The sequence below is a fragment of the Micropterus dolomieu genome, linkage group LG10 (assembly GCF_021292245.1).
Source record: "Micropterus dolomieu isolate WLL.071019.BEF.003 ecotype Adirondacks linkage group LG10, ASM2129224v1, whole genome shotgun sequence".
NCBI lineage: Eukaryota > Metazoa > Chordata > Actinopteri > Centrarchiformes > Centrarchidae > Micropterus > Micropterus dolomieu.
In genome coordinates, this window is record NC_060159.1 from 11,079,287 (window position 1) to 11,105,507 (window position 26,221).

General features: G+C 39.0%; 1 protein-coding gene across 3 annotated transcripts; it reads right to left on the reverse strand.

Moving 5' to 3' along the window:
• Positions 1–1,217: 1,217 nt before the first annotated feature.
• On the reverse strand, positions 1,218–25,386 carry arhgap18 (Rho GTPase activating protein 18). 3 transcript variants are annotated; one of them, XR_006826850.1, is made up of 19 exons: positions 25,048–25,386; positions 14,506–14,764; positions 12,208–12,346; positions 10,819–10,901; positions 10,424–10,573; positions 9,216–9,279; positions 8,721–8,839; positions 7,682–7,753; positions 7,417–7,510; positions 6,990–7,081; positions 6,648–6,725; positions 5,545–5,704; positions 5,351–5,433; positions 5,050–5,256; positions 4,711–4,845; positions 3,371–3,492; positions 3,189–3,244; positions 2,786–2,987; positions 1,218–1,472 (listed from the first exon to the last, which is right to left on the reverse strand). XR_006826850.1 is itself a non-coding variant. In XM_046061149.1 (18 exons), exons 1-18 carry the CDS (start codon positions 25,182–25,184, stop codon positions 2,896–2,898), a joined length of 2,139 nt encoding a protein of 712 aa, XP_045917105.1. In that variant the 5' UTR covers positions 25,185–25,386; the 3' UTR covers positions 1,218–2,895. The 3 variants fall into 3 exon arrangements, 2 of the variants coding, with proteins under 2 accessions (XP_045917105.1, XP_045917104.1); XM_046061149.1 differs by having other exon boundaries at positions 1,218–2,987; positions 10,819–10,898; XM_046061148.1 differs by having other exon boundaries at positions 1,218–2,987.
• Between the last annotated feature and the right edge of the window lie 835 nt (positions 25,387–26,221).

Genomic DNA, 26,221 nt, shown 5'->3' on the forward strand with positions numbered 1-26,221 from the left:
TACTATGCAAACACCTTATGGGGCCTTGAAGAGCTTCAGGGACATAAAGAGCTCCAAAATGGTTCATTGTATAGTTGCGGTAATATTTGCGTTTTTACCGCTTGTTTTATGCCTCAGTGTAATTATGTGGTGTACTGAGGGTTCTATTTTGCTTTTGTCTTCTTTGAACTCACCAAACCACGTTCATATTTACTCTGTTACAACAGGAATCCTGAATTGTATTTGTGATATCCCTGTTATCAAATTCAAGGCAAGCTGTATGGAGGGATTATAAAGTTTATGAGTTGAAAACTCATTTATTGGGGGTCTATACACAAGGTAACTTATAGGTTGGCAGGCTGTGAACAATAGCCTACATTCATCTGGTATCATCCTCCAGAAGTAAGATTAACTGCAGACCTGCAAATAAGTTTGAAACCTAGAATCATTTTACCGACATTAGTAAGAACAGTCAATGTTTGAGAATAAAACAGAAAGGATTGTCTACTATTTAAAGCTATAGTCCTATTTCTAGTATAGTTTACTTATACAATATAACTGTTTAAAATGATATACTACAAAATATCTATTAGTTTCAAGGAAAGCCTTGCATCAGATAAAAAAAATATTTTTGATACCTTTCTTATTTCTGAATTTCTTACTCCTGAATATGCTGTAATATTGTTCTGTTGCCTATTGGTTTCAGCACATTCAGAATATCAGTTTCCTATTTAAATCCAAAAGACTGTACAACCACTCCTGATATTATTACTGTGATGATTGACTTCTGTTACCACAAAGGAGAGGTGACAACGGGTATGCTGTGTTAAGTTCGGTTTCTGTCTCTGACCCACAGTAAGCCAGTGCACTCTGTTGCAGATCCTATAAGCCACACCAAACCCATTAGCACTCTGACCATTTGACTGACTGGGGCCATGAATCCTCACAGTAAATTAGTTAAATGAAATATTACCTGGTCAGGGCTGTCAGTGAATGATGAAGAGAGGGAAGTTACTGTAAGGAAGTCTGCACATTTAACAGTGGACATTATGAGCTCATATAAAATACAAACAGGCCTACACACAGTAGCAGATTATACAGCCCACACAATTGTATTCAAATTTCTCTTAGTTACTAAACTCTAAGAATATCCACAGAGCATTCTTAAATTTTTTTAGTGTGCATGTACTCTTGTTAGATTCCTTTGCATATATAAGCACTGATTCCAGCAGATGTGGTAATTAAAAACGGCATGTTTATTTACAGGCTGTTTTAGTGGTCATTTGAGAGGCAGTAATAAGACAAAGACATCATTATTTGGAAAAACCCACAAGCATTCACAGTAAACAAGATAATACAAGGCAGGGAGTGACTCAGTTCATAAAACATTTCAAACAGTAATTTGTTGTTAACACTCCATAGCTTTCCACAAGAGAAACATCCGTAATGTTTGAATTTGTGGTGCAGATATGATCCTCCACAGGCCGTTGAAACTGTGAGAAACAGCACAGGATCATATTAGACTTTTGCTGAAAGCCAAGAGAAATACAGCTATGTGCCAAAAAGATAAAATGGAGATTTTCTACAACGGATACCCAGACTGTGAAGAGTACAGAGCCAAAATCAAAACAGCAAAAGCCAAAGGTATTGGTGTCCAGATACCTTTGCAACCCATCATGTGAGAATGTATCATTTATGAAGGCCACGTATACATCAACAATTTATTTATTTCAAATTATTGCTTAAGAATCCAACATATCTTTAAAATGATCAAGTCTTTGGTGCACAACTCGTAAGGTAATTGACTTGATGAATTCCATCCGAGCTTACACACAGGCTACTATATATACAGTACACATTTCCTTTTCTTGTACACTGGTGAGTAGCAGTTCTTGAAGATGGATTCACACATTAACAACCTCAAAACATCTCAACTCAACTATGGTTTAAAAAGTTACAAAGTACAGGAATATTAATGTACCATAAAAACAGTGATGTCATCATTGAGTTTCCTGGTTAGCAGTCGAGGCCTGCCACATAAAGGGCCCCCCTCCCTCACATACAACTTACACTACAGTAGTAATTATTCACCGCTCCGCTACAGCCATTCACTCCCCATGTTCATTCCCTTCTGGTTAAGTGCTTTGATATATAAACATTCAATATGGTGACCAAATATTTACTTTTTAGGGCTTATAATGAAAATATAAATAAATAAAAGCCAATACTCTCAAAGTTAGTTGTACAGAAAATAGAACTTACTTTTTTTTGTTATGTAATTGATTCGTTATTTTTAAGAATTTTGATATTTTATTGTCCAAAAATGTATTAATTCAGCTTATCACAGCAGAAACAACAAAGTGATTAGTGGCAAAAAAAAAAATCACAGTATACAACTGCAATACTTACAGTATCACATAATAATTAAGAATCACAATGTTGTGGCTCAAGTACTGTGACAAACTGGGAGAAATGGTATATTTCCACCACAGTACAAGAGTGGTCTGTCAGGACTCCAGAGGTTTTCTTTCACCTGCACGACTGTCTGATACTGTAGGCTAGCTGAAATCCAAACTGTAGCATAAAGGTCTTTTAATATAATAATTAGGCGAGTCAATTGCTCCCCGTCTGAAAAGACCATAAGGCAGGTTGGGAAAAATGGAAATGTATGCACGTAATTGCCCTTTTTTCATGTCTGAAAATCTGTTTGTTGAGCTAAGTGGATAAAAAATATACTATACAATATTTCCACAAAGATTTCACCAAACCTGATAGGTTTCATTGGTTTAAAATTGGACTAGCCTACTTGTATTTTTTGGCAGTTTCAGGGCCAACCAAACGTCTCTTCTCAGCAGGACACAGTGGTGAAATAAATGTGGAGCAGTCCAGCATGTAGCAGGGCATGATGGTAGGAGTTTATCGCTGTACAGTTTTGATGACCCATTCTGCTGTAGGGTTGAGCTGGAAGAGGTCTTTCATATATGTTTCCCCATCTAGACATCTTTCCTCTGAGGGACGAGCAGATAGAGCAGAGGGAGACGTGCAGAGAGAGGAGGAACATTAAGAGAGACATGATGTAGTTACTATAACAAACACTCATCCGTGCCTTTTACATATTTTGACCTGCTGGCTCAGTAGCTGGGTTATCAGCCAAGAATACACAATCTAAACATTGTAATTAATCTGTTTTTAGTGGGAGAAGGACTTACGGATGTTCCCACCAATCTCATAGAGACACAGCTCTTCTTGTTTCACTGCCATGGAACTGGGAGGACAGAAAGAGAGAAAGCACAAGAGAAGGAAAGAAAGAGAAAAAGTTAAGGATGGGACTCATGCAGCCAAGACAAATACTGTACTTGTGTGTATGCAGTGCTGCATGTACACACATTACCTGTCCTGGCTGAGGAAGCGTGTTAATACATCAGCAGCTTGCAGCTTTTCAGTAAGCTGAATTGCCATGGAGACTTTACTGAACTGTGGTGCTTGGACTCTAATGAATCCTTGTGAACTCTCCTGATTCGTAAACACAGGCGGAGACAAACAGAGTGTAACAAAGAGAAAGATACAGTCAATCAAACAGCCATAAACACTATCCTCATCACACACAAACATTCACATGAGACAGGGGGTTAAGATAACAAATAAATTCCTGCTGTTCTGTTTAATAAACTCAAAACACTGTCTGGACACAGACAGCTGAGCATGCAGGGTCAATTGTCACTACAGTTCCCCACTACACTGTCAAGAAGAACAGTACTGCTGCTTTACTCTGCTAGCTTAGCTGCCCTTCAGTATTACACCATAGTACCTTGCTTATTTAGTTATTATTGCCTTGAAGCAGAATACTAAGAGAGTTGATTAGGTGATCTGTATTCTAGAAAAGGCTAAATCCCAATTGGTGAGCATCAGATAGCTGACGATTACGTTGATCTCATCAGCAATGGCACAGCCAGGTGAACTCTGGGGAGGTGCAAAGCTGACTGACATACTGATACAAGAAAGGATCCAAAAACATTTCACTGAGTGTGTGTGAAACAGTCGAATGTTTTTAAATGTTCAGTATAACTGAATTTGCACTCATTAGATACTACTAAAAAAATCAAATAAAAAGAAATACTGTGGACTATGCGATAGGAATAAGATTCTTATGACTGACTAACTGACGGTCATGTTTTTATCTCCTGATGTTGCACCATAGAAAATATATGCCCGCTAAGAAACAACATTCCTATGCATCACCACTAGGTGTCACCCTTTCTCAATAGACTGTATATACAATCTACTCAGAGCAGCATGGTACATTATGACCGTGATGGATGAATAGTTGGTATCAAATTGTGACTGTTAAGGTTTATAGTTTGTCTTAATATTTCATTATTTCAAGCTATTATCTATTTATCTAGCACTGCCACACATGGTCAGTGTTCAAAAGATGCACTGGATGTTTACTGATGATATTGAAGATGAGGCATACAGTGCTCTGCTCTGAAACACTCTGGATAAGCGTGTCCATTAAATGACTATATCATTACATATTATAATGTAGTCGAGAATATTTGAAACAGCTGGTTTACACAACAGTGTAGACGACAATTGTATTATGTCTTACAGAGTTTACAGAGTACCTACTGTTATTGTTTCTCAATGGCACATTTCTTAGTAGAATTATTGATGGTGATTTCTCAAAATAGGTCACTGGCAGCTATATAACAATAACATTTTAACTCCTACCTCTGGGGCAGCTTTATCAGATGGTTTGTCGGTAGTTATCTTCTTCAGCAGCTTCCTTACAGCTCGCTCTTTATTTTGTTTCCGGTGACTTTCCATGTTTTGTTCTCTGACCTGAGTCACAATGAACTTGGGAATCTGGAGACGAGAGACACACACAGTGAGATTTGATCCCCTCAGTATACACTGTACCGCCCTCCATACTCCATGGAAAAATAAATCTAGTTACTTTTACGAGTAGCTATGCCTAATCACAATGCACTGAGTGATAGTGTTGTTTGTTTGTAGTGGTGATTTGAATGGCAGAACATATCAAGCTGGAGGTCTCCTTTTGATCCTTACTGTCCATAGAAGATTCTGGTATCTAATCAGCAGCCGGACGATGTTGGCCGTGCTTGTTGCCATGGAGAACTCCTGTTGTTCAGTCACCTTGGAGCGAAAGCCTTTGAACATGAAGATGTTGGGTGCAATGACAACAGAGACATTGTTGAGGGTCATCTTATTCTTGGCCTGATGGTCAATGACACGTTGGAAGAACTCCACAAGCGCCTGGGGGAAGCAAGCAGAAATCTAACTTATGATAAAAATATTTAATTTGAAGTTTCTCATTTGTAGAAGTGAAAATGCTCCACGATGCATGTACCTTCAAAGTATCCCGGTTGGCCTCAGGTAACAAAAGGACCAGCAGGTTCAAAGCCTGCAGCTGTTGCTTCTTTGTGGGTAGCTCTGTAAACAGACAGACGCACAGAACTGCTTAATACAAGTTTTTTGGTTCATGGTCTCATAATGTGGCTGTAAAGCTTTTGTGATTAAGCAGAATGCTTCATGAACACATACTGTTGACAGCAATAAATGCATTGAGGTATTCCACAGTCAGTAAAGGATGGGGTAGCTCCCTGATGAACAGCTTCAAAAGGCTTGCAGCATCGTGCTGTTTCAGCTGTTGCCATGAGAACATCCCATCATAGAAAGAGGACTCGAGCTCCTGGCACAACGTCTGGACAGACACAGATACATATGTTGACAGAAATGCAATATAATATACATAACTATGTTTTCAGTGATGCATAAAGACCTTACATAATGAACTGTTATGTTTTTATTACCTTAGAATGAGCCATTTCTATCTACATACACCACGGGTCCTCTTACATGGACATCGCCATGTAGCCCTGCCATGTTTCTACAGTAGCCCAAACGGAGTAACGGTGCTACACAGCGTGTTTCATCACTACGTTGAATACGTATGAAGAAGAGAAAGAACAAGGACAAGTAACGGTAGTAGTAAGAGCAGTAGTAGTTGACTGGTTTATTAGAAGTAAGAAAGAAGAAATTTGGACAAATGGAGGACCACATGTATTATTTAGCACAAGAGCCAATAGAGCGTGTCGGCCACCGCAGCTTCTCCTGCGCGCTTGGAAAGTGAGGGCAGTGAGTGAATATATTTTTCCTCCTTAAATCTTTATTGCAAAAAGAGAAATAAAGTGTACATGAGTCATAAAGAAGTATACAGAACTTGGATTTGTGTAAAATCACGAATTACATTTACATATTTTGCTAACAAGTAATGTGTAATATGCTTATAACGGTTTGTTTGCTGTCCATGTATAGTGAACTAGATCTGCGTGTTGTTTATACGCTCTGATAACGCTGATTAAACACATCTTTGTAGTAGTGTCCATGTTGGTTCCACATTCCGACTTAAGAGCGCATGAACACACACTGAAGTCAGAAGAACATCTTCACAACTCGGGAAATGGGACCATCCGAGGAGCACGTGAACGCATGCCGAGACACCGGTTCCAGTTCGCAACCCTCACAACTAAAACTTACACACTGAACCTTTAATGTTGGTGCCAGTCTTTCTTTACACTACCTACCTACCAACCAACAATTTTACAATGAGTCTGTGCTGCTGGCAGTCAAATTCTTTAACCGACCTTGACTCTAGTGGCCGCTCCAGGGATCCGTAGCAGCCCCTCTGTGTCTAATCCTTCCTCCTCAATATGACTGATAAGCTAGGAAAAAGAGAGAGGTAAAGCACCACAAGTAGAAATTGTAAAGACTACAATTTAAGTTGGACATAGTGGTAATAATGATTGCAGGATTCAGGTTGTGCTACTGTAATGTAAATTGTGAGATACATATGGGAAACACAGAGACATCAATTGATATATTGCTGCTGTTTAATCAGTAACTATTATGAAACTTCCTCTCATTATTGTTGTAATGTTGAATTGCCCATATCTCTGACTGACAACGTGGCTGACTGGCATGCTCACCCTCTGCAGTATGAATGGCACTTTGGTCACAGGAGCCCGCCTCTGGTCCTGATCCAATAAAGTGGCAAGGGGAACACCAAACAGACCAGTTTCTGCACAAACACAAATATTTAGTAAAACAGAAATATCTTCATAAACTTACCACACATGTTGACCAGGAAGAAATAGACTGTAATTTGTACTAAATCTTGTTATTTCTAATGACTTTGTGAGTGTAAGCATTTGCACATATCCCTATTTGTGTTTGTGTAAATGCTCTTATTTGTTGTTTTAACTTTAACTCTTAGTTTGTGTCTCTGTGCATGTTGTAGTGATTTATTTGTTTGTGTCTGATTAGAGTACCTTCAGTTTTGTTTAGCATTCAGGGCTTTCACAGCTGTATATATATATGTGTCAATATAGTGTGTGTGTGTGTGCGTGTGTCTACCTTTAGTCTTAACTTTGACAGCTTTGTGAGCCTTCACGTCTATCCCGGCAGTGTCAAACAGAGCAGTCATCTCCACCAACACCAGTCTACGCACCTGAACAGACAAAAATATATATAAAACAATGATTTCAAATATTAACTGCATTTACAAACAACTCAATTAACTTATCTCGTTTGGTGCAATTTATCTCACAAAGGGCTGTCTGAAAATGAACATGACATGTACGCGCATGCATCTACAAATCATCCTGGAGGAAAATGTTACCTTTTTCATATCCAGAGGAGACAGATCTCCTATTCGCGTCTGACCTGTTTTATCTCGGAGCAGCTTAAAGTTCTAGAAAAGGAAAACAAAAAGACAATTTATTATTATTCTTTCTTTCTTTCTTTATTTAAAACAGACATGCATATCAATGGACATCTTAGCGTTGCAGCAATGTAAATATGCCAGAATTAGCCTGAAGGTTACTTTCCATCTGTATACCCCGGAAGGAGCCAGAGGGGCGTCCGTAACTGTGGGAGAAAACATTACACTGCACCAAATTAATTTCTCACTGTACTGTTACATTGCCTGCTGAATGGGCACTGTGTCATACTGAAAATACTGAATTTTATAAGAAGTGGCTACAGACCTTTTATGAACACAGCGGGAACAATCTGTTATACCAGGTTCAACCACCAGATGGCCCTACAGACCAGCACTAACACTGCTCACCAAAAACGTTGCTTTCTGCGGGCATGCAACACAACCCTTATGCCATAGTGTATGCTCAAACAAAGCCTAACAGTACTGTTTAACTAAAACTAACTATACAAGCCATATTTTAATGTGTATTATTGGATTTTACATTTCATTCAGCACTCCTGTTTTTATTACATTCCAAGGCCAAATTATTGCCATAATATAATAAAACAACCGGAGTAAACTATAACTTAGATAGCATTATTTTCATTATTAATCCGATTAGACCAACATTTTGTCACACTGCAGAGTGAGCAGTAAAAAAAAAGGTTCTTAAATTGCTGAGGTTTTAAAATTTCTGTTGTGAGATCTGTTTCTGCGTTCTCTGGCAATCATTGACCCACAACAATTAATAAGTTATCAATATAAACTCTAATATAACCCTGCACTAAAAATAGTTAAAGCAAGAAAGCAATGCCAATGCATTAAATCAGTCCCTGCAGTTTGTTCATTGCACCACTGGCTCTTCCACAAGCACAGACACACTAAATGTATCAGTAAAGAAACATTCAGCTGAGGAAGCGAATGTGACTATAGCCTTTGTGTAGTGTGTGTGACTCACCGGTAGTTTGTCGTCAGGTGAGTTAGGGCTTGTGGTGACCTTTAACCTTTGGTGGATGTCCTTGTATGTGAGCGCCTGCTCTGAAAACGCCACTTCAACGTTCAGTTCTGTCTCTGCTTCTGTTGGGCCACAGACAAAAAAGGAAATAAAAGATCGCACAAGTAGTTAAGTACAAATGTGTTTATGTAGGTGCAGTCGTATATACACAGAGACACCAATTAAATGTGTGCTTCTGCCACACTGTTTAAGTCAATGCAGCAGAAAGAGGAGGTAGAGGCCTACTGCCTTTGAACTACTCTACTGGTGAATGAACCCGTATTTTTAAGGCTTTTCCTGAATTGTCCACCCATGTTTTGTTGTCTTGTTTCTTTTATACAGTAGTGTATCAATTTTATCATGTTTTAATCTTGGTTGCTAGACAGACGTTTATTTGGGCCCTATTCATAATTTTCCATGTTGACTCATACTGTACAAGCGTGTATGTGATGCACATACCAGCTGAAGTGACATCTTTTCGTCCATTCTCACTTCCCCCTTTGAGTTTACTCGGCTCCTCATCCTGCAGCACACAGCATAACACAGAAACTCATGACTATACAGCAAACAGTGAAATGTTTAACTAGTCACAAAGTTCCTCCCTCGTTACATTATTCATGTTACATATTATTTTGTTACTAAGGCAAGGCAAGGCAAGGCAGTTTTATTTATAAAGTACGTTTCATCCACAGAGATGATTCAAGGTGGACAAACTGCGTGTGGTTCAGAGCTATTTATTCTGCTGACTGGAGTAGTTTGGAATTCTACCCAAATAAACACATATATTTTCCATTATTTAAATATGAATCTAGTCAGTCTAGGATATTGAAGGGACTTGATTTTACAGTAATAGAGTTGGATTTGGTGGTGAAACAAACAGCTTGGCAATTGGTTACTGATTACCATCAGACTGGAGATGTAACAATAGACGCCAGGTTGGCAAAGCTGTGACCACTTCCTTTGTGGTAAAAAAAACAACAAAAACAAAACAAACAAACAATTTCCTGTCCCTCATAATCACTGCTTACTGTGACATATTGTGACAGACATCATTTAACACAAGAAAAGAAAATAGTAATAAAAAGGCAATCAACATTTTGGGAAATACACTTATTTGCATTCTTGCCGAGAATTGGATGAGAAGATCGGTACCACTCTCATGTCTAGAAAGCAAATATAAGGCTACAATCAGCCGCTGGATAGCTTAGCTTAGAGAGAGTCCAGGAGTTACTACACTCAGCCAAGAAATACTCCAGCATATAGCCCCCTGACAAAACCACAACTCACAATATAACATATTAATGAGTGACCTTTTACAGCAGCTGGATTTTGTTATCTTTGGACAGAGCCAGGCTAGCGGTTTGCCCATTTCAAGTCTTTATGCTGATCTGAGCTAACCTTCTGGCTGTCGCTTCATATTAAGCACATAAGAGCTGTATCAGTCTTCTCAACTAACACACAGCAATAGAGCAAATAGGTGTTTTATTTTTTTAATGAGGCTTTAAAACTAATTTGGTGGACAAATTAATTTGGGCTTGTGTCACAGTTTACGGCAAGAGAATAAAAAGCAGCTGAAGCTTCAAGTTTACGATACAATTACAATAGTTTTCATGTTGATACAATATAATTACTTTGTGTTCATGCACAGTATGTCTGCACTCCCTAACCTTTTCAGGAGGTCTGAATATATCCCTAACATCAGGAACATGTTGCCGGTTGCGTCGACGTAGAGTCTGCTGTAGTGATGCCACACGACGTTCCACAGCGGCCGCCTGAGTTCTGGTCAGAGTAGACAGGAACACTGCGCTGTCTTCTTCCTGTCAATTAATCAATCAGACTTCTACATGAGTCAACAGGTATACAGTATATCCATCCAGCTATCTAATGTCTTCTTCATTCAGTCTGTCTTTTTTGTCAAACACATTCTTACTTGTATAAGCAGACATAAGTAAATATTGCAGTATATGCTCACTCAAAGATGTGAACTGCAAATATGAAACATAAATTATGACTAAAACTGGATTCAGATCTAACTATGTAAAAAAGGCATAGATGTTGACACCTGATCCAGGTCAGCTGCCAGTGAATCATCAAACAGCCGTGCTAGCCCCGCCTCTGTAAGCCACGCCTCCTCCTGTTCACCTTCTGAAGAGAAAGGGGAAAGGAGGGGAAAATAACAAAGGAAAGATAAAAGACTTTTATTTTTTAATTCCTGAGAAGGTACATCACAATCACCATTTTTTGACTCAAAATGGGGGAAAGCCAAAGAAAAAATAGGGAAAGAAGCCTCTACTTATTCCAGTGTAAGACACTCAAAAAATCCTACAGGTGCAGGAAAGGGAAATGAGTAACCACAGGCAGAGTTGGACACACACACTATAGAGGAAGTGTGTGTTTGCTCCAGAGAACAATAGTCTTTATAACAGGCTAAAAAAGACTCATAGAAATCCACACAAGAATTGCATGGCAATGCAGAGCTGGTCTGCTCAAGTCTGAGCTGGCACTGTGATTTTGACAAACAGCTAGCATTTACATTTAATAACAGTCTCTCCAAGTCATTTTACTTCCTATTCATAGAACATGTGACACTAAAACACTTTGCAATTTAAGTAACGTAGAAAAGTACATAACGTTGTTTGTCCAACCTTTCTATTTCTTACAAACTTCAATAAAAAAAATAAACGTTTACTGCATCATTGCATAGTTACTGGTCTCAATTTGAACTCTAATAGTATGAGAAAAACAGTTGTTGAGTTGTAAATTTTCACGTCTGAGGCCTTGGATTACTGAAAGACATACCAGACAAGGGGTCAGCGTCCCTTGGACCAGAACCTTCGTATAAAGTTAAACATTTTTTTGGAAAATCAATAAAATAACCACATAAAGACACCAAATAAAAGGATGCCGAACAACTACAAAGAGATGCAAAACAACCACAAAGAGCAGCTAAATGACTACAGAGACACACCAAATGACTACAAAGATATACAATGCAACAACAAAGAGATGACAAACTACTACAAAGAGATGCACAATGAATACAAAGACATGGAAAACGACCACAAAGAGAAGGAGAAAGAAAGACGCAAAACATCTACAGAGAGATTTTTGTAGTTTTGTGTGTAGTTTGTGGGTGTCTCTCTCCTGTGTAGGAGGTACTACAAAAAGACACAAAAGAGATGCAAAATGGGCATTTTTCTCCTATGTAGGAGGGATGACGGACTTTTTATGTGTCTGCGCCAGGGGTCCGTTGTCTCATTACCCGTCTATGTCTGGAACTACACACATGCCCCAACTAACCTATGATCAAACTCTGCTGCTGTATTATCTCTTCTATAAGTACAATGCTCTAAATCAAGAATAGAAACACCCAATTTGAATACTAGTATATGAGAAGAAAAGAGGAAATGTATGTCTATTTCAGCCTATCCATGGACACAGTGTATCATACCCTCAGGAGTTTTCTGCTGCTCCTCCTCCTGCACTTCTCCTTCTCCTCCACCTTCTCCGCTCCCTGCTCCTTCTCCTGAGCGAGTGATATTCTCCACCTCCTTCCAATAGGCGTCCATCTCAAGCTCGTCCAGAGAGTCCTACGAGAAGTACAGATTTTAAGCATATTAAGCATACTACCCAGACCACATTAAAGAAAACCAACCTAGGTCCAGCTTTGCCCATGAACTATAAACACATATTTAAACTCTTTAGAGAAGGTTGTGGTCAACCAGCTCACTGCAGCGTTGGAGAGGCTCAATGTTTATGATATATTTCAGTCAGGGATTTGGCAAACTGCTCTTCTGAGGGTCTCTAACGACATAATGTTCCCTGCTGCAGGTGAGTGCTCTCTGTTAGTAGCTGTTGACCTCAGCCTGCGTTTGACACAACAGACCATTGTGTTCTATAAAGAGCCTTCATGACAGGGTGGGTATATCAGGCTTAGCAAAGTCTTTTGGAGACTTTGTGTCCGAGTCCTCTCCACTGTCTTGTGGTGTCCCTCAGGGCTTGCTTCTGGAGCCCCTGTTATTCTCTCTATATCTGTAGCCCTTGGGACAGATCAAAAGCATTTATTTGCGGGTGATAACCCACTCCACTTCCCATTCAAACTTAGTGAGGCTTTTGGTTCATCTAGGCACACATTTACTACCTAAATGTTATTAGGGACTGGACAACAGAAAGGTTTTTACAGCTCAATACTGATGAGACAAAAGTTCTGGTTGTATTTCCAGAAAAGTTGCCCCCATGATTATGCTAAGTATTGGGTCTTTCTCCTCTGCTACCAACTCTAACCTGTGTAATTAAGGGTTATTCAACAACCAGATTAAGAGGCTGACCAGATCTTGTTTTTTTTCCAAATAAGAAATATTACTATATTGAGATTTGTAGTTTCAACTGCTGAACTAGAAATGCCTGTACACGCACTTATTTATGGCCTCTCGCCTTGTTATATTTCTTGCCTTTTAGTCCCATACACACCAGCATGTACCTTGAGATCCTCGGGCAGAGGTCTGTTGTCTGTTCCAGAGTCTCGACTGAAAACTAAAGGGGACAGAGCGTTTGCTGTCAGGGCCCTGAAGCTCTGGAACAGCCTGCCCGAGGAAATCAGGTCGGTTGAGTCAGTGAACTCTTTTAAGTCCCTTCTTAAAACACACTTTTATAGGAGAGCCTTTCCCGATCTTATTTGACTTTATTTTATCCCTTTTATTTTATTCTATTTTACTTATTTTATATTTATCTTAAACGTGTATTTTAGTCTTTTCAATGTTTTCCTGCTTTTATCTTGTATTGTTTCTGTATTATTGTTTTTTGGGTATTATTGTCTTTACACTTGTTAAAGCACTTTGTAACTTGTTTTTGAAAAGTGCTCTACAAATAAAGATTATTATTATATTATTATTATTATTTCATCTCGCAGAGACTACTGTAATGCACTATTCTTATCACTTATCACAACTGCATGTTGCTGCAACATTACTCACTAGGATAAATACACAGTTTCACATTATCCCTACACTAAGATATCTTCACTGGCTCCCTGTTGCATATAGGATCCAGTTTAAAATTCTCACTATTGCTTTCAGAGCATTGTCAGGCTCCTGTATATGTGGCTGAACTGCTACGCCCTTGCTCATCAGCTTGTTATTTACCTTAAAGACTTGTAGTGACCGAGCTTTTGAGGCTGTAGCCCCTAAGTTATGGAAAGATCTGCCCACAACCTTACAGTCTGCTGATTCTTTTAAAAGGCAGCTAAATACATACAGTACGTGTTTAGACAGGCATTTGGGTAATCTGTGTTGTGCTTCTGTTTCATATCTGATTCTTTTATGTGCTAGATATGAGGAAAAGAGATAATGAATAACAGCACAAGACTCATATCCAGTCTGAACATTTTTCAAGGATGTGCAGCTTCTTTCAGATACACATACCAAACACACACACACATTTTACATGTTTACATGTTTCTCCACTTTTTCCTTAAAAGGCACTTTCTTTTTCATACTTAGAAAAATCACCAGAGACACTGAAAATACATCCTCCCTGTCTGAAAGCTACAAATTATTTAATAAATATGACGGACAACAATTGTATACCTGCTAACCAAACCCCCTGTAAACTTTTAACTGTTATAATTTACATATTTATAGAAAAATTCTTATCTTGATTCGAAAACAAGATTCCCACAGTGTGAGTTGAATGTTAGGGAAAACAACTCACAAGTTACCACAAATATATCTCATCATCATTTACAGCATACCTGAGAGTTGCAGCGCTGACATGTGGGCCGAGGTCTGAACCTGGAAATGGGACTGTGCCTGGGGCTGGAGCCTGGTTTGGGGCTGGAGCCTGGCTTAGTGCTGGAGTAGGGCTGAGAGCAAGCGGCCAGGCTTGGGTTGGGTAGTGACGATTGGTCAGTACTGGTGGTTTTAGTACTACTGGTGGTAGTGGAAGGCCCATATCTGTCTACATGATGTGTGTTCTGGTTCTGCTGAATAGTGTAGTGGCCTGTTCTGCGGCTACAAGAAAGACAGACAGAGACAAATGGTGACAGAGACGGGTAAGTCAGACAGTTAGCAAGGTACAAAATCTAGTGATCAGTTTTCAAACAGTTTTCCCATTTTCCAACAAAACTTTCAAATCTTGATTTAAAAGAATCCGACGCTCACTAGCCCTGGAGTGAAACTTGATCCCAGCCACAAGGGTTTCACTTAAGTTTACTTTGCACCTTGTTTACCAGTGATGCTATGATTAATGCCTCGTATCAGCACCTCTCATAAAAATATTCCTGGATTATAAATGTTAGATTCTCTGAGAACTGATTGTGTTTACTGTGCGCTGTAATAGAGGTGTGTTCAAAAGGCAGGTTTTGGCTTTGATTTAGATTCATCTTGCAGTAAATGCTAGTATGCCTTTAATGGTGAGACCGCTTTTTAAATTTATATTATAATCAAAACGTTCAGTGAGTCATACAGACATAAGTCGGCCAAAGACGATGAGCCAGCAGCATGTTGAATTCCCATCTAGTCAGCTAATGAGGACAACCTCAGCAGGGACTTAAAATAGTAGCTCTCACACAGCGTGGACTTCTCTTTGCTAGCTCAACACAGTTAGCAACATGCAATAGAGGTTGTTTAGCCTAGCCTAGATAAGACAGAGTAAACCATTAGTGACAATGGTGGTAAGGATGATCTCATATCTAACAGTGTCATCAGACACTCCTAGATGTGACGTAGCAACCCATATGACAATTAATACACAACTTTATGAAGTTATGTGCGGTCATGGAAATGGTGACCCAAATGTCATGGCTTTAATATTTGTTGCATGGGATCTTTTCTAATTAATTAATTCTGCACAGTGTACACAAACATGCTCCCACAACACAAACACACGGCCACAGTGCTCCAAAACAGGGTGTCACTGTTGCCGCTAACTCTACCATCAGGAGCACAACTACTATTTTGTATTGTATTGTATAATTATAACATCTGAAAGAGTGATAAGAAAGAAACTTGTCAATATGACACTACATCTAATCAAAATGCATACGCTCAGGACATTTGGCAAAGTTGCACAAAACATAAAAAAAAAAAAAGGGTTTTGGTAAATCATGACAACAAATTGCTGATGGCCGACTGAATGTCCCCTTTGTTGTGACAGGAAGTTACATTATCTAACACAGCACATTCTCTCCTGTTTCTCTTCCACTTCAAGCTACAGAGCTTGGAGCGAGAAGCCACAGTTATAGTACAACTGACTGATGGTATAGCAGCAGGTCTGTGGTTTCTGTGTCCCATGCTGATCAAGCTGAAAGATTGCCACCAACACTACACAACACAGAGCTATGTATTTGACAGTGGGGCTGTTAAAAAGTTGAGCCCTACCACAGTAACAGCTGAAACTGGATCTGTCAACTGTAACTGTGAGAACAAAGCAAGTTTCAAGTCTCTGTAAGTTGATTTGATTATATCACACTGAAATTCCCAATACTATATGGGATGGTGTTTAGAATACCTGACTTGGAATAAATTAAGCAAAAGTTCAAGAAAGTAATATTTTAGACACCATTGGTCCAGATTTTATTCAGCTTTGAAGACAGTCTAGAATTTAAAAGCACTACTACTACAAAATACAAACTGGCTTAATAGCAAAGCTTTAAGTAAAGGTCACAATTTCAGAGGTTGTAGATGCTATAACACTGATTTAAAAAGAGTGTCTCATTTGCGGGAGATGAAACATTAACATGAATGTAGTGAATTAAAAACATCTTAAATAAGATATCGCAATTTGGCCCAGTCACTAGGACATGGTGCAATTAAGGCAAAAATAATGAAATACTTAGCCACCAAATTTGCAAACTCTTGAATACCATATTGTTAAAATATTAGGTTAAGAAAATAACACTTCTAACAGAGATGAAATGAAGTAAAAGGAAATAAATTAACCCGTGAGGCTACTGTAAAGTCAGAATGAATAGCATCGTGTTGATGTGCTGTATTCATTAATTTGGAATTATCAGCGTATTACACTTTGGGTTCAAGCTGAGCCCAAGGCCACATACCTCAGCAGACTTCCTGCCACGCACACAAATACACACACAAACTGTGGGTGGACATAAACTGGTAAATATAGACATACATACACTTTGATCTGGTTTTAATAAAGAACATCAGGTATATTACCAACAACTGACCTCCTCCTCTCTTTCCTTCCACTAATCTATTTTCTTCCCCACTCTTCTCTCCTCCTCCTCTTCCTCCTCCTCCTCGCCTGGGACAATATGTATCTCCTTTTCCTGTGCACTTGGTACTTTGTAGTTCAGCCCTGCCTTCTTACTTATATGTCTGTCTACTTATGGTACAATCTCCCCTCCAGCCAGTAGGACTTAGTCTAAGCACTGTGTGATTACACATGCAGAAACATGCTGACTCCTCTCTATCCCTCTTTGTTTTGATAACAGCAATTTTAGCAGGTCCACTGACAAATGTCCATGGCCTTCCTAAAGCCTCACCAATGCTTTCATTTGTGAGGAATGGCAAAAATGTCCTTGTTTTCTGATTCATAGTTAAGAAGATTTGTTTACCTTGGAAGCAGATTTAAACCTGGCGGACAGGCATATGAGCTCACAGGATGAGTTAATAATTTACCTTCATCCAGAGCGACAGTATGAAGAATGCTTAGACTGAACCATGAATCAGAGATTAGCACACACACACAAAGATATATTGATACATATATTAGTTTGACAGTGTTGGTACTCAAAATTATTTAAGACATTAAGTGGTGGTTAATCCAGCAACAGTATATACATTTGCATACCATTTTAGGGCCAGAGTATGATACTTTGTTACCAATGTGTTCACACTGATCTTACATTTGTACTATTTTTAGCCATGCTAGCGGCCTGTTGGTTGGTCCACCACTTTGGACAAGACTAAAATATCTGGTCAACTTTTAGATGGATGGCCATAACGTTTTGATGGTTAATGGTGGTATTTGCAAAACTAATGACATTACCAACAGCCCCAGTAACAGTTTGCGTTTACTTTAAATTAGCTAATGTTTGCATGTTAGCCTTCTCATTGTCAGTATGTTGCCATGCTAGCATTAGCGTTTAGCTCAAAGCACCACTGTGCCTAAATAGCATAGCAGTAGACTTGTTCAGGTCTACAGCAGTATCACATATTTTGTAGCTTAGTGGTGGTTTGTAGATATTTTTGTATATGCATTTGGGGTTAGTCCAAATCTGTCTGATACACCAAAAAGCCAACAAGAGATAGGTGTAGCTTTTGATTGGACATTGAAAACTGTGAGGTAACACTACCACTTGCTCTGAACAATGTAATTGGCTATGACACTCATGCCTCGTTTCCCATTTAACTTTGATCATGTAGTCTGAAAAAACATATTTACAACCATGTTAAAAATTAATCTTTGGAGCTTTCACATACTTGTTGAGTACTTGACTGAAATTATTGTGTCCGTTTTTGGAGTGCAGCTATCCTAGCTGTAGGCTGTAAGTGTTGAAAAAAATACCTACTACAATGCAAACCAAAAATTTAGAGATTTACATACAATGGCACCAATGACTTTGCTCTCTTACACACACACACACACACACACACACACACACACTCATAGAGGTCAGGTGGGTAGCCCTTGTGAACAAACACATTCTTTCTCTGGCACATTTTCATGTACACAAATAACCTTTAAAGGAAAACAGTGCGTGCGTAATTGTTCTACTCTCTGTACCTTTTTCCACACACCTTTTATCACCCGCTTAGAGCTGCTGACAAAGATAGTGTGTGTGTGTGTGTGTGTGTGTGTGTGTGTGTGTGTGTGTGTGTGTGTGTGTGTGTGTGTGTGTGTGTGTGTGTGTGTGTGTGTGTGTGTGTGTGGAGAGAAAACGGCTTGCAAAAAAACACTGCGAGGTGCAAACAGGAACAGAAGGAAACAGTATCACACAGCCAAGAGCAGGTTTAGCACTGATGAGCTAAATATGAGCTAAGGTCTGAGGAAGCGACTATTTGAGCCCACATGACCTGAGAGTGTTTATAGAGTACCACTCAGTCACAAATCTCCCAACTAAACCACTGCAGCATGACATGATACTGCATGATTTACATAAAAAGACAATGACAGACATAATCTTTGAGAGATGAGCAGTGGTAGAAAGTAACTAAGTGCTTTTTTCAAGTACTAGAGAAATTTGAAGTACTTGGACTTTACAGTATACTAACTTAATATATAACTTAACACTCCAAAATAAGCCATTCTGCATATTCAGTTTACAGGTTTACAGGCATATTAGTTGATTAGTTTTTTTAATGAAATGAATCACTTTTATTGTGTGTGAAGGGGTTGTAACCTCACATAAAAACGATCACTTGCCGTGTTTTTCTATTACTTCTGATGGCCAGTATATTTCTATGTGAAGACTCCGGGTCGGATTTTCCTTGAACTCCCTTGGCAGTTACTGTATGCGCTCTCCCGAGCCTCTTGTCTGCTGAATATGAACCGTAAACACAGCAAGAACACTGCAGCTATCAAGATGGAGTCCACTAATACCCTAAAACAACCGGTTCCTAGCATAACAGACTACAACACAAACTGCACGTCGGGATAAAAACCAACAACAAAGTTTTATGTGCTGGAGCCCATCAGGCCAAACAAGAATCAGATCGACTTTGGGTGAAAACACAGTCAACATCAGAAAGAGTCAAAGAGAGTCACGGAGAGACCTCCACTTAGTTTTGGTACAAAACTGACCCAGAGTTGGCTTTCATCCTATTGGACAAGTAAAATAACATTACTGCAAAACATGTGAAATATATCGATTTTGGGATTTCGTTGGCTCAGGATACTCAGATAACATTAGCCTGCTGAGTCCCAACTAACTCCGACCAGTTGCTAACGTTACCCTGTGCAAAACACTACAGTTTTATGGCTTTCCACATTACTTCACCAGCTAACGCAATCCATATTACTATCCTGGGTACCACCAGTGTTATGTCAAAGTGTTGATTTTAGCCTGCAAGAAAGGATGAAACAGCACAAAGCAATTGTGGAGCGATTTGTTTATACTAGCCTAATGATCCCTGCTCCAACACAGCTGATTAAGCAGCTTCAGGAGTTCATAAGGAGTTAATAGTTTTAATTAGCTGTGTTGGAGCAGGGAGAGACCTAAAACACACACGGTTATATAATCAGTTAGCTTACGTTCTCCACAGAAAAAAAGCTAATAGTACTGTTACAGTACTATTTACTTGCAGTGAAGTGGATGTGTCTCTAATTTATCAAAAATGGATATTTAGGATATTTACAGAATTATCAATAGCCTACAAGTATACAGGTTGTATTGCATGCATGTTCATTTTTACAGATTTTAGTTTTGTAGTCCACTAGCTACAGTCCAGACAGATTTATTTAGGTATGTTTTAGAAAGACGAGAAGATAGGCTTAAGTTCCCAATAATCAATCAATCAATTTATGTTTTTCTGTGAATTCATGTCACTAGGCTGTATGGAGTTCATGTCCCACTTTGACAGAATAAATCAATAGGGCTTGTAAAAAAGACACTAGATATTACTAGCAGAATTATTGAGTTGATATACAGTAGGCTTTGTTGCTACACTGGCACAGATAGCCACATCACGTGTCATGTAGATAGAATATGCTCAAGTTAATTACGTTACAATGTTGACTAATTAATTAAATATAAATCAACAACAAAAGTGCTTCCCCTAGAAGTGTCTACATGATTTTATTTTATAGTTTTTGCATGCATTTCCTGTTTCCTGTCACAATTGTATTTTGTATTTTTGTTGTGTTTCCTGTCCTGACAGTGGAGGAAACCACGTTGGCGTCTTGATTGTTTAATCCCTATATAAACTAAAGTGTAAAAATTAAATGCTCTGGTTTTAGCTTTGTATTTATTGTACAGACATTTGTGGGATACATGTGTGAGCGGTATGAATCTTCTCATCTAACTCTTATGTGGAAAATAATATTTTATAGGATCGGAGAATCTGAAAGTTTTCCACCGCAGTAGATAGTTGTGGAAGGTAATTTTTATGAGGATGTTTTGCAGCCGACATAAGCTGGGGAAACAGAATTGTGTGTGTGTGTGTGTGTGTGTGTGTGTGTGTGTGTGTGTGTGTGTGTGTGTGTGTGTGTGTGTGTGTGTGTGTGTGTGTTATTCCCATTGAGATCAACAGGTGCCAGCTGCCCACTGTGTAAAACAGAGGCTGCCTCTGTTCCCCCTCTCTCACAGTTACTGGTCTCAGCAATGACACATTGGTTGAATAAATCATCCGCCTTTAGTTCTGATGAATCTACACAACATTATCTGTTCCTCCGTTTTTGCTGAAAGTCTGAATCAGCTGAATTCCACTTTGCCTTTGTCAAATCTTTCTGTCTCTATCCATGTCTGGTACCATATTTCTCCAGTTTTTGGGGGCTATCTGTCAGTCTTATGTTATTTTTCAATTATTTATGGTAGAATATTGAGTCCTGTTCATCGAGAAACGTGCCAGTGTGAATCTGGGTGATACAGATTCACAATGGCCCAGCTGTGCGATTGTGATTTCACTATGACATTTTTGTTGCGGTCCATGGTTGTCTGATGTCTTGTAACCTCTCACAGCTTGTCTTTCTTTTCTGCAGATGTCATTTCCTGTGCAGTGTTGTATTTCTGCTGTGGGGTTCGGCTGTCTGTTGCTCAGTGAATTGATTAAAACCATGTGTGTCCACTAACTACTTTTTTACTACAGAGATGCTTGGGAAGCGCTGTTTCCTTTACAACAATGGAAAACACAAGAGAAACACACTGCCCTTTCGCTAAAAACTTAATTTCTCCTTCTTCCTTTAACTGATAAAAAAATCCACATAGAAGACACCCAGTGGACTCGTAACCTAAAGCTCCTTAGGTCGGATGTCCACTACTGGTAAGAGGCCAGAAGCTCACTGTCTGTCTGTGTCTCTCATTTCCTAATTTGGGGAAACAATGACTGCAAAACTAAGCCTTCACGTCAACCTAGACAGGACACACACACACTGCGGTGGGAGGTGAGACAAAGGCAGGCTGTAACATGATGCCAGTTTTTTCTTTCTAGCTAGCTAGATATACACACACATACACACCAGTCTATGATACACACAGAGGCAAGTGGGTCCGTCTGAATGCCAGCTGGACTATTTGCTCTGCAAGCTGTTTACTTTCACCACACCACGGTTGTTGACAGCAGTTGTTTGCTGAACTAAACATGTACTGGACACACACATACAAATAAACAAATAATGTGCTCTGTTATAAATAAAAGACTAGTAGTCATTTCCACATGAGCTTACGACCCGTTTAGTGTCTCCGCTGTGACAACACCCCAAAATGTGTCTTTTTCTCAGTGTAAGGAGCTGACAAGGAGGTGATCATGTAATGAAAACACATGATGTGACTACATCAGTATTAAAAATGCATATCGTTGCATGCAGAGAGGATAAAAATTTAAAAATATAAGAAATGCAGTCCTCACTGAATGGTTTGATGACTATGAAATTCACCAGATCTCAACCCAATTGGACACCTATGGGAGAATTTGAAACAACATGTGAGGCAGAACCCTCGACCACTATCTGGAAAAACACCAAATGAGGGAATGCCTTTTTGAATAATGCCTTTCATCCCTCCAGCAGAGTCCCAAAGACTTGGAGAATCTATGCCAAGAAGCACTGAAGTTGTTCTGGAGGCTCAAAGTGGCCTAGCACCTCATTAAGACACTTTATGTTGCTTTTTCTTGTTATTTGTACCCATCCATGTATATTCGTTTCTAAAACAACAACACACCAGTCAACAGAAATGTAATCTTCAAAACTCCTGTATTAAATCTTTCGGTCATTTAACACGCAAACAAATCACTGAAAACTAAATATCTTTGGGTTTTGGATGGTTAGTCAGACAAAACAAGACATTTGATGCAGTCATATCGGGCTGTGAGAACTTGTGACGGGCATTATTATTTTTGTGAAATTTCATTATACTAAATGATTCATTGAAAATTCATAAATTCAAATAAGTAATACATGCAGCTCTGGTATTTATTTTGTCATCAACTGAAAATAGTGTTAATCAAACTCCTTTTAACCTGGTGGACCTGCTGTTTTATGCTATACTGTTCTGTTCCTGACAGTTTCCCCATAAGTTTAGGGCTGCAACTACAGATAGATTTCTCAGTGTTTATTATTATGTTGATTATTTTCTCCATCAAGTAATCATCTGACCATTAAAATGAAAAAAAAACAGTGAAAAGGCACCTTAATGGTTTCGCAAAGCCTAAGGTGACGTCTTGAAATGTCCTGTTTTTTTTTTATTAATTAATTAATTTTTAAGTGTGCAAGAGACACAACATAGTACAGTTCATTACCACCCAACCCTGGGTTTGCAACAGTGTTCTCTGCAGCTGGGGTGAAGCTACAGATAAAAAGTATTACAAAAGGTAAATTAATATTAATAAAATTTGCAAAAAGCAGTGGAGGTAGAGTTCTGAAAATCTTTATTCAACTAAAAGTACAATTACTCCCATAATAAAATACTGAAGTAAAAGTAAAAATGACCATTTAACAAACCTACTCAAGTATAAAAGTACTTGCTCAATAAACTACTCAAAGTATAAGTTACTTTGTGTTTTAATATTGTTTAATGTGTGCCGGCCAGATATCTTCACAATTCACTTTATGTAATTCTAGGCCAAGTCCTAGGTGCTTCAGCCGCCGTGCATCAGGTTAGAAACTGTGCAACACAGTTATTTTTAGAGAATGCACTTTGCTTTGCACTTTGATTAGTACTAATTTAGCCATTTCTGTTTAATACAATTATTTAACTTTTTTAAAAGCTACATGAAGGTATTTATAAGATCACTCTAAAAAAATCATAGTTGCTTGCTGTCTAGCCTGCTGTTGTTTCCTGTATCTGTTCTTGATATGCACTTATATGCGACCAAACCACTTGCTTTGATATGAACAGGGCTGCATATGATTTTGACTTCTACAACAGCATCTATGAACATAATCTTATAATGTAAAGGATTGCTGTGGCAATAACAAGGGAGCAGCCCATTGCTGAATGAAGTAGTGTAAGCTTCTATATAGATTTGTGCGTCACACCAGACTGTTTTATCCACCCGTATTTACTCTCTCCTTTCTTCTCAAAAATGATTGTTTCCTAAATAAATAACTGGTAGCCTGCCCAAAGAAGGTTAAAATCAAGGGCAACTGGACTTAATGAGGTTAGTATGTTTTATAGTATCTTCTATGCAGAATCTTAAATTCTAAGAGCGTGCGTCTCGAATTGTGTGAGTCGGAGTGTACATTTGAACAAATCTGTGACCACCTCTCCACATTAGTGTTTCCTCATTCTTCCCATTTCCCCTTGGTAGAAAGAGAATCATCTGAAAAAGCCTCTATCAAGCCTTGGAAATTGGTAGAATTGTGAGCCGGGAACCTCATATTTATCCTGGATCTGTTTAAATGAGAGAAGAACTCTATTGTCATACAAGTACGAGAGCCGCCTGTTTGAAAATATTTTCATTAAAGAAAGGCAATGCTGGGTTCTTCCATATTGGAGAATATGATGATAGAGAGTTCACAAACTTATGAGTGCAGTCCCATGTTTTCACAGAGTGAAGTGTAAATGTTATTGAGAAATTACTTAAATAATTGATCAATTATCAAAGTGGTACCTGATATATTTCTGTTGATTGGCCAATTGAATAATCGTTTTACATCATCCAACAACAACTGTCTATTTTATATCGCAAAAATTAAACTCAGAGCACTGTGTTTTCTAAATCTTCTCCTCAGACCCACAGAAGTGCAGAAGACTTAGATAGGCAACCTTGGCAAATCTGGGCTAGTAGCCTATAACAAAGTCAAGGTTAACCTGCTGCTCTGCTGATTAGGAATGAGGTAAAGGAAAATCATAACCCAAGGCCAAGGGCTGGGGGTTGAGCCCCATCAGGGGGAGAAAATAAAGTAGCCTGCCTGGGTGCAATGAACCAGGTTCTGTTGTTAAGTACCAGCTGGGTTCTAGTTCTCCAGGAGGATTAACAAACCGCAGGCAGGTGGGTTTCATTTAACATTTTTCTCCATGGCTCTCGAATTTAGAAAAAAAAACACCACCACTGTCAGTGCGACCTTTGCTCACTCTCTCTCTCTCTCTCACAAACACACACAGTCACCTTTAACAGCAAGTGCCCTCATTGTAAAGTGTGATATTACAACCACGCGCACTCATATGTCCCACCTGGGCTCTGTGGACCCGGGGTCCTGGGCTGGCGGCCCGCTGGGAGCACACAGTCCACTTTTCGGCAACAGTTCCGCGTTGCTGTGGTAACCCGTTAAAACCACTCCCTGGGGCTGCTGCTGCTGCTGCCGACTCATGTTTCTCCTGCTTTTCTTCTTTCTTCTTCACGCACAGCCGACATCCACTCTCTAACTGATAATAGTAATATATCTAGTCACCTACCGAGCTATCGATCAGTGCTTTCCATCGCTGGACTGTTATGTTGCCGACTCATTCTGACACCAAACTCTCCTCCTGCTTTCCCTCCGTCTCCCTCTTGTTCCCGTTTTTCTCTACAACTTGGTGTGAGAGGCACCGCAGTACAGGGGCTGGATTACACACACAGCACAACACAGCACAGGGATTGGCTGAACCCGCAGGGCAGTTTCACAGCTGGTGGCGCCCCCTTCTGCTCTGTGCAGTCTTGGCTACTGCAAATATCTGGTGGGGCTATTTAAAAAAGATTACTTTGGATGTTTAGAGTGTGTTTCCATAAATCTTTAAGAAATAAGTTAGCATAATGTGTCTCTTCATTATACTACACACACTTCATAAGCTGGTCTGTGCTCTATTTTGAACAGTGACACATTTTGTGTAGGAACCTTTTTTAAACATGCCTACCCACTTTTTGGGCAGACATCAAACACACAGCCAAAAACAAGCAATTCTTTTTTTTAAGGCCAACTAAAGTAATGTCAGACACATTTTAAGGCCCTATGAGAACTTTGGTAGTGTCCATAGCTGTATAAATTGTCGTGCATTTCACTTGCTGAAGGCAGAAAGACCCAAAAACATACAAGGGAAGGTGGCTTCAGTACAGGGACTACTAGGCGCTGACATCTATGGGTCAAAGACTGTAGGCTATGGCAAGCCAGTCGTTGACTCCAATCAGACGGTAAATTATACATTTACATAAACATCAAGCTCTCCTAAAATTGTGTAATATTATATATTATATTTCCCCCATTTTATTGTATTTTTTGTAGTATCAGCTTCTGGCTTTCAAAGTAAAAGTAGCAACACTACAATATGAAATCTAAAATTGTTACTGCATAAACAGTAAAATGTACTTTCTCATCCAAGGTACACATTATTGTGAAGACTGGTTCATTTCAGTGTTTTAAAATAGTAATGT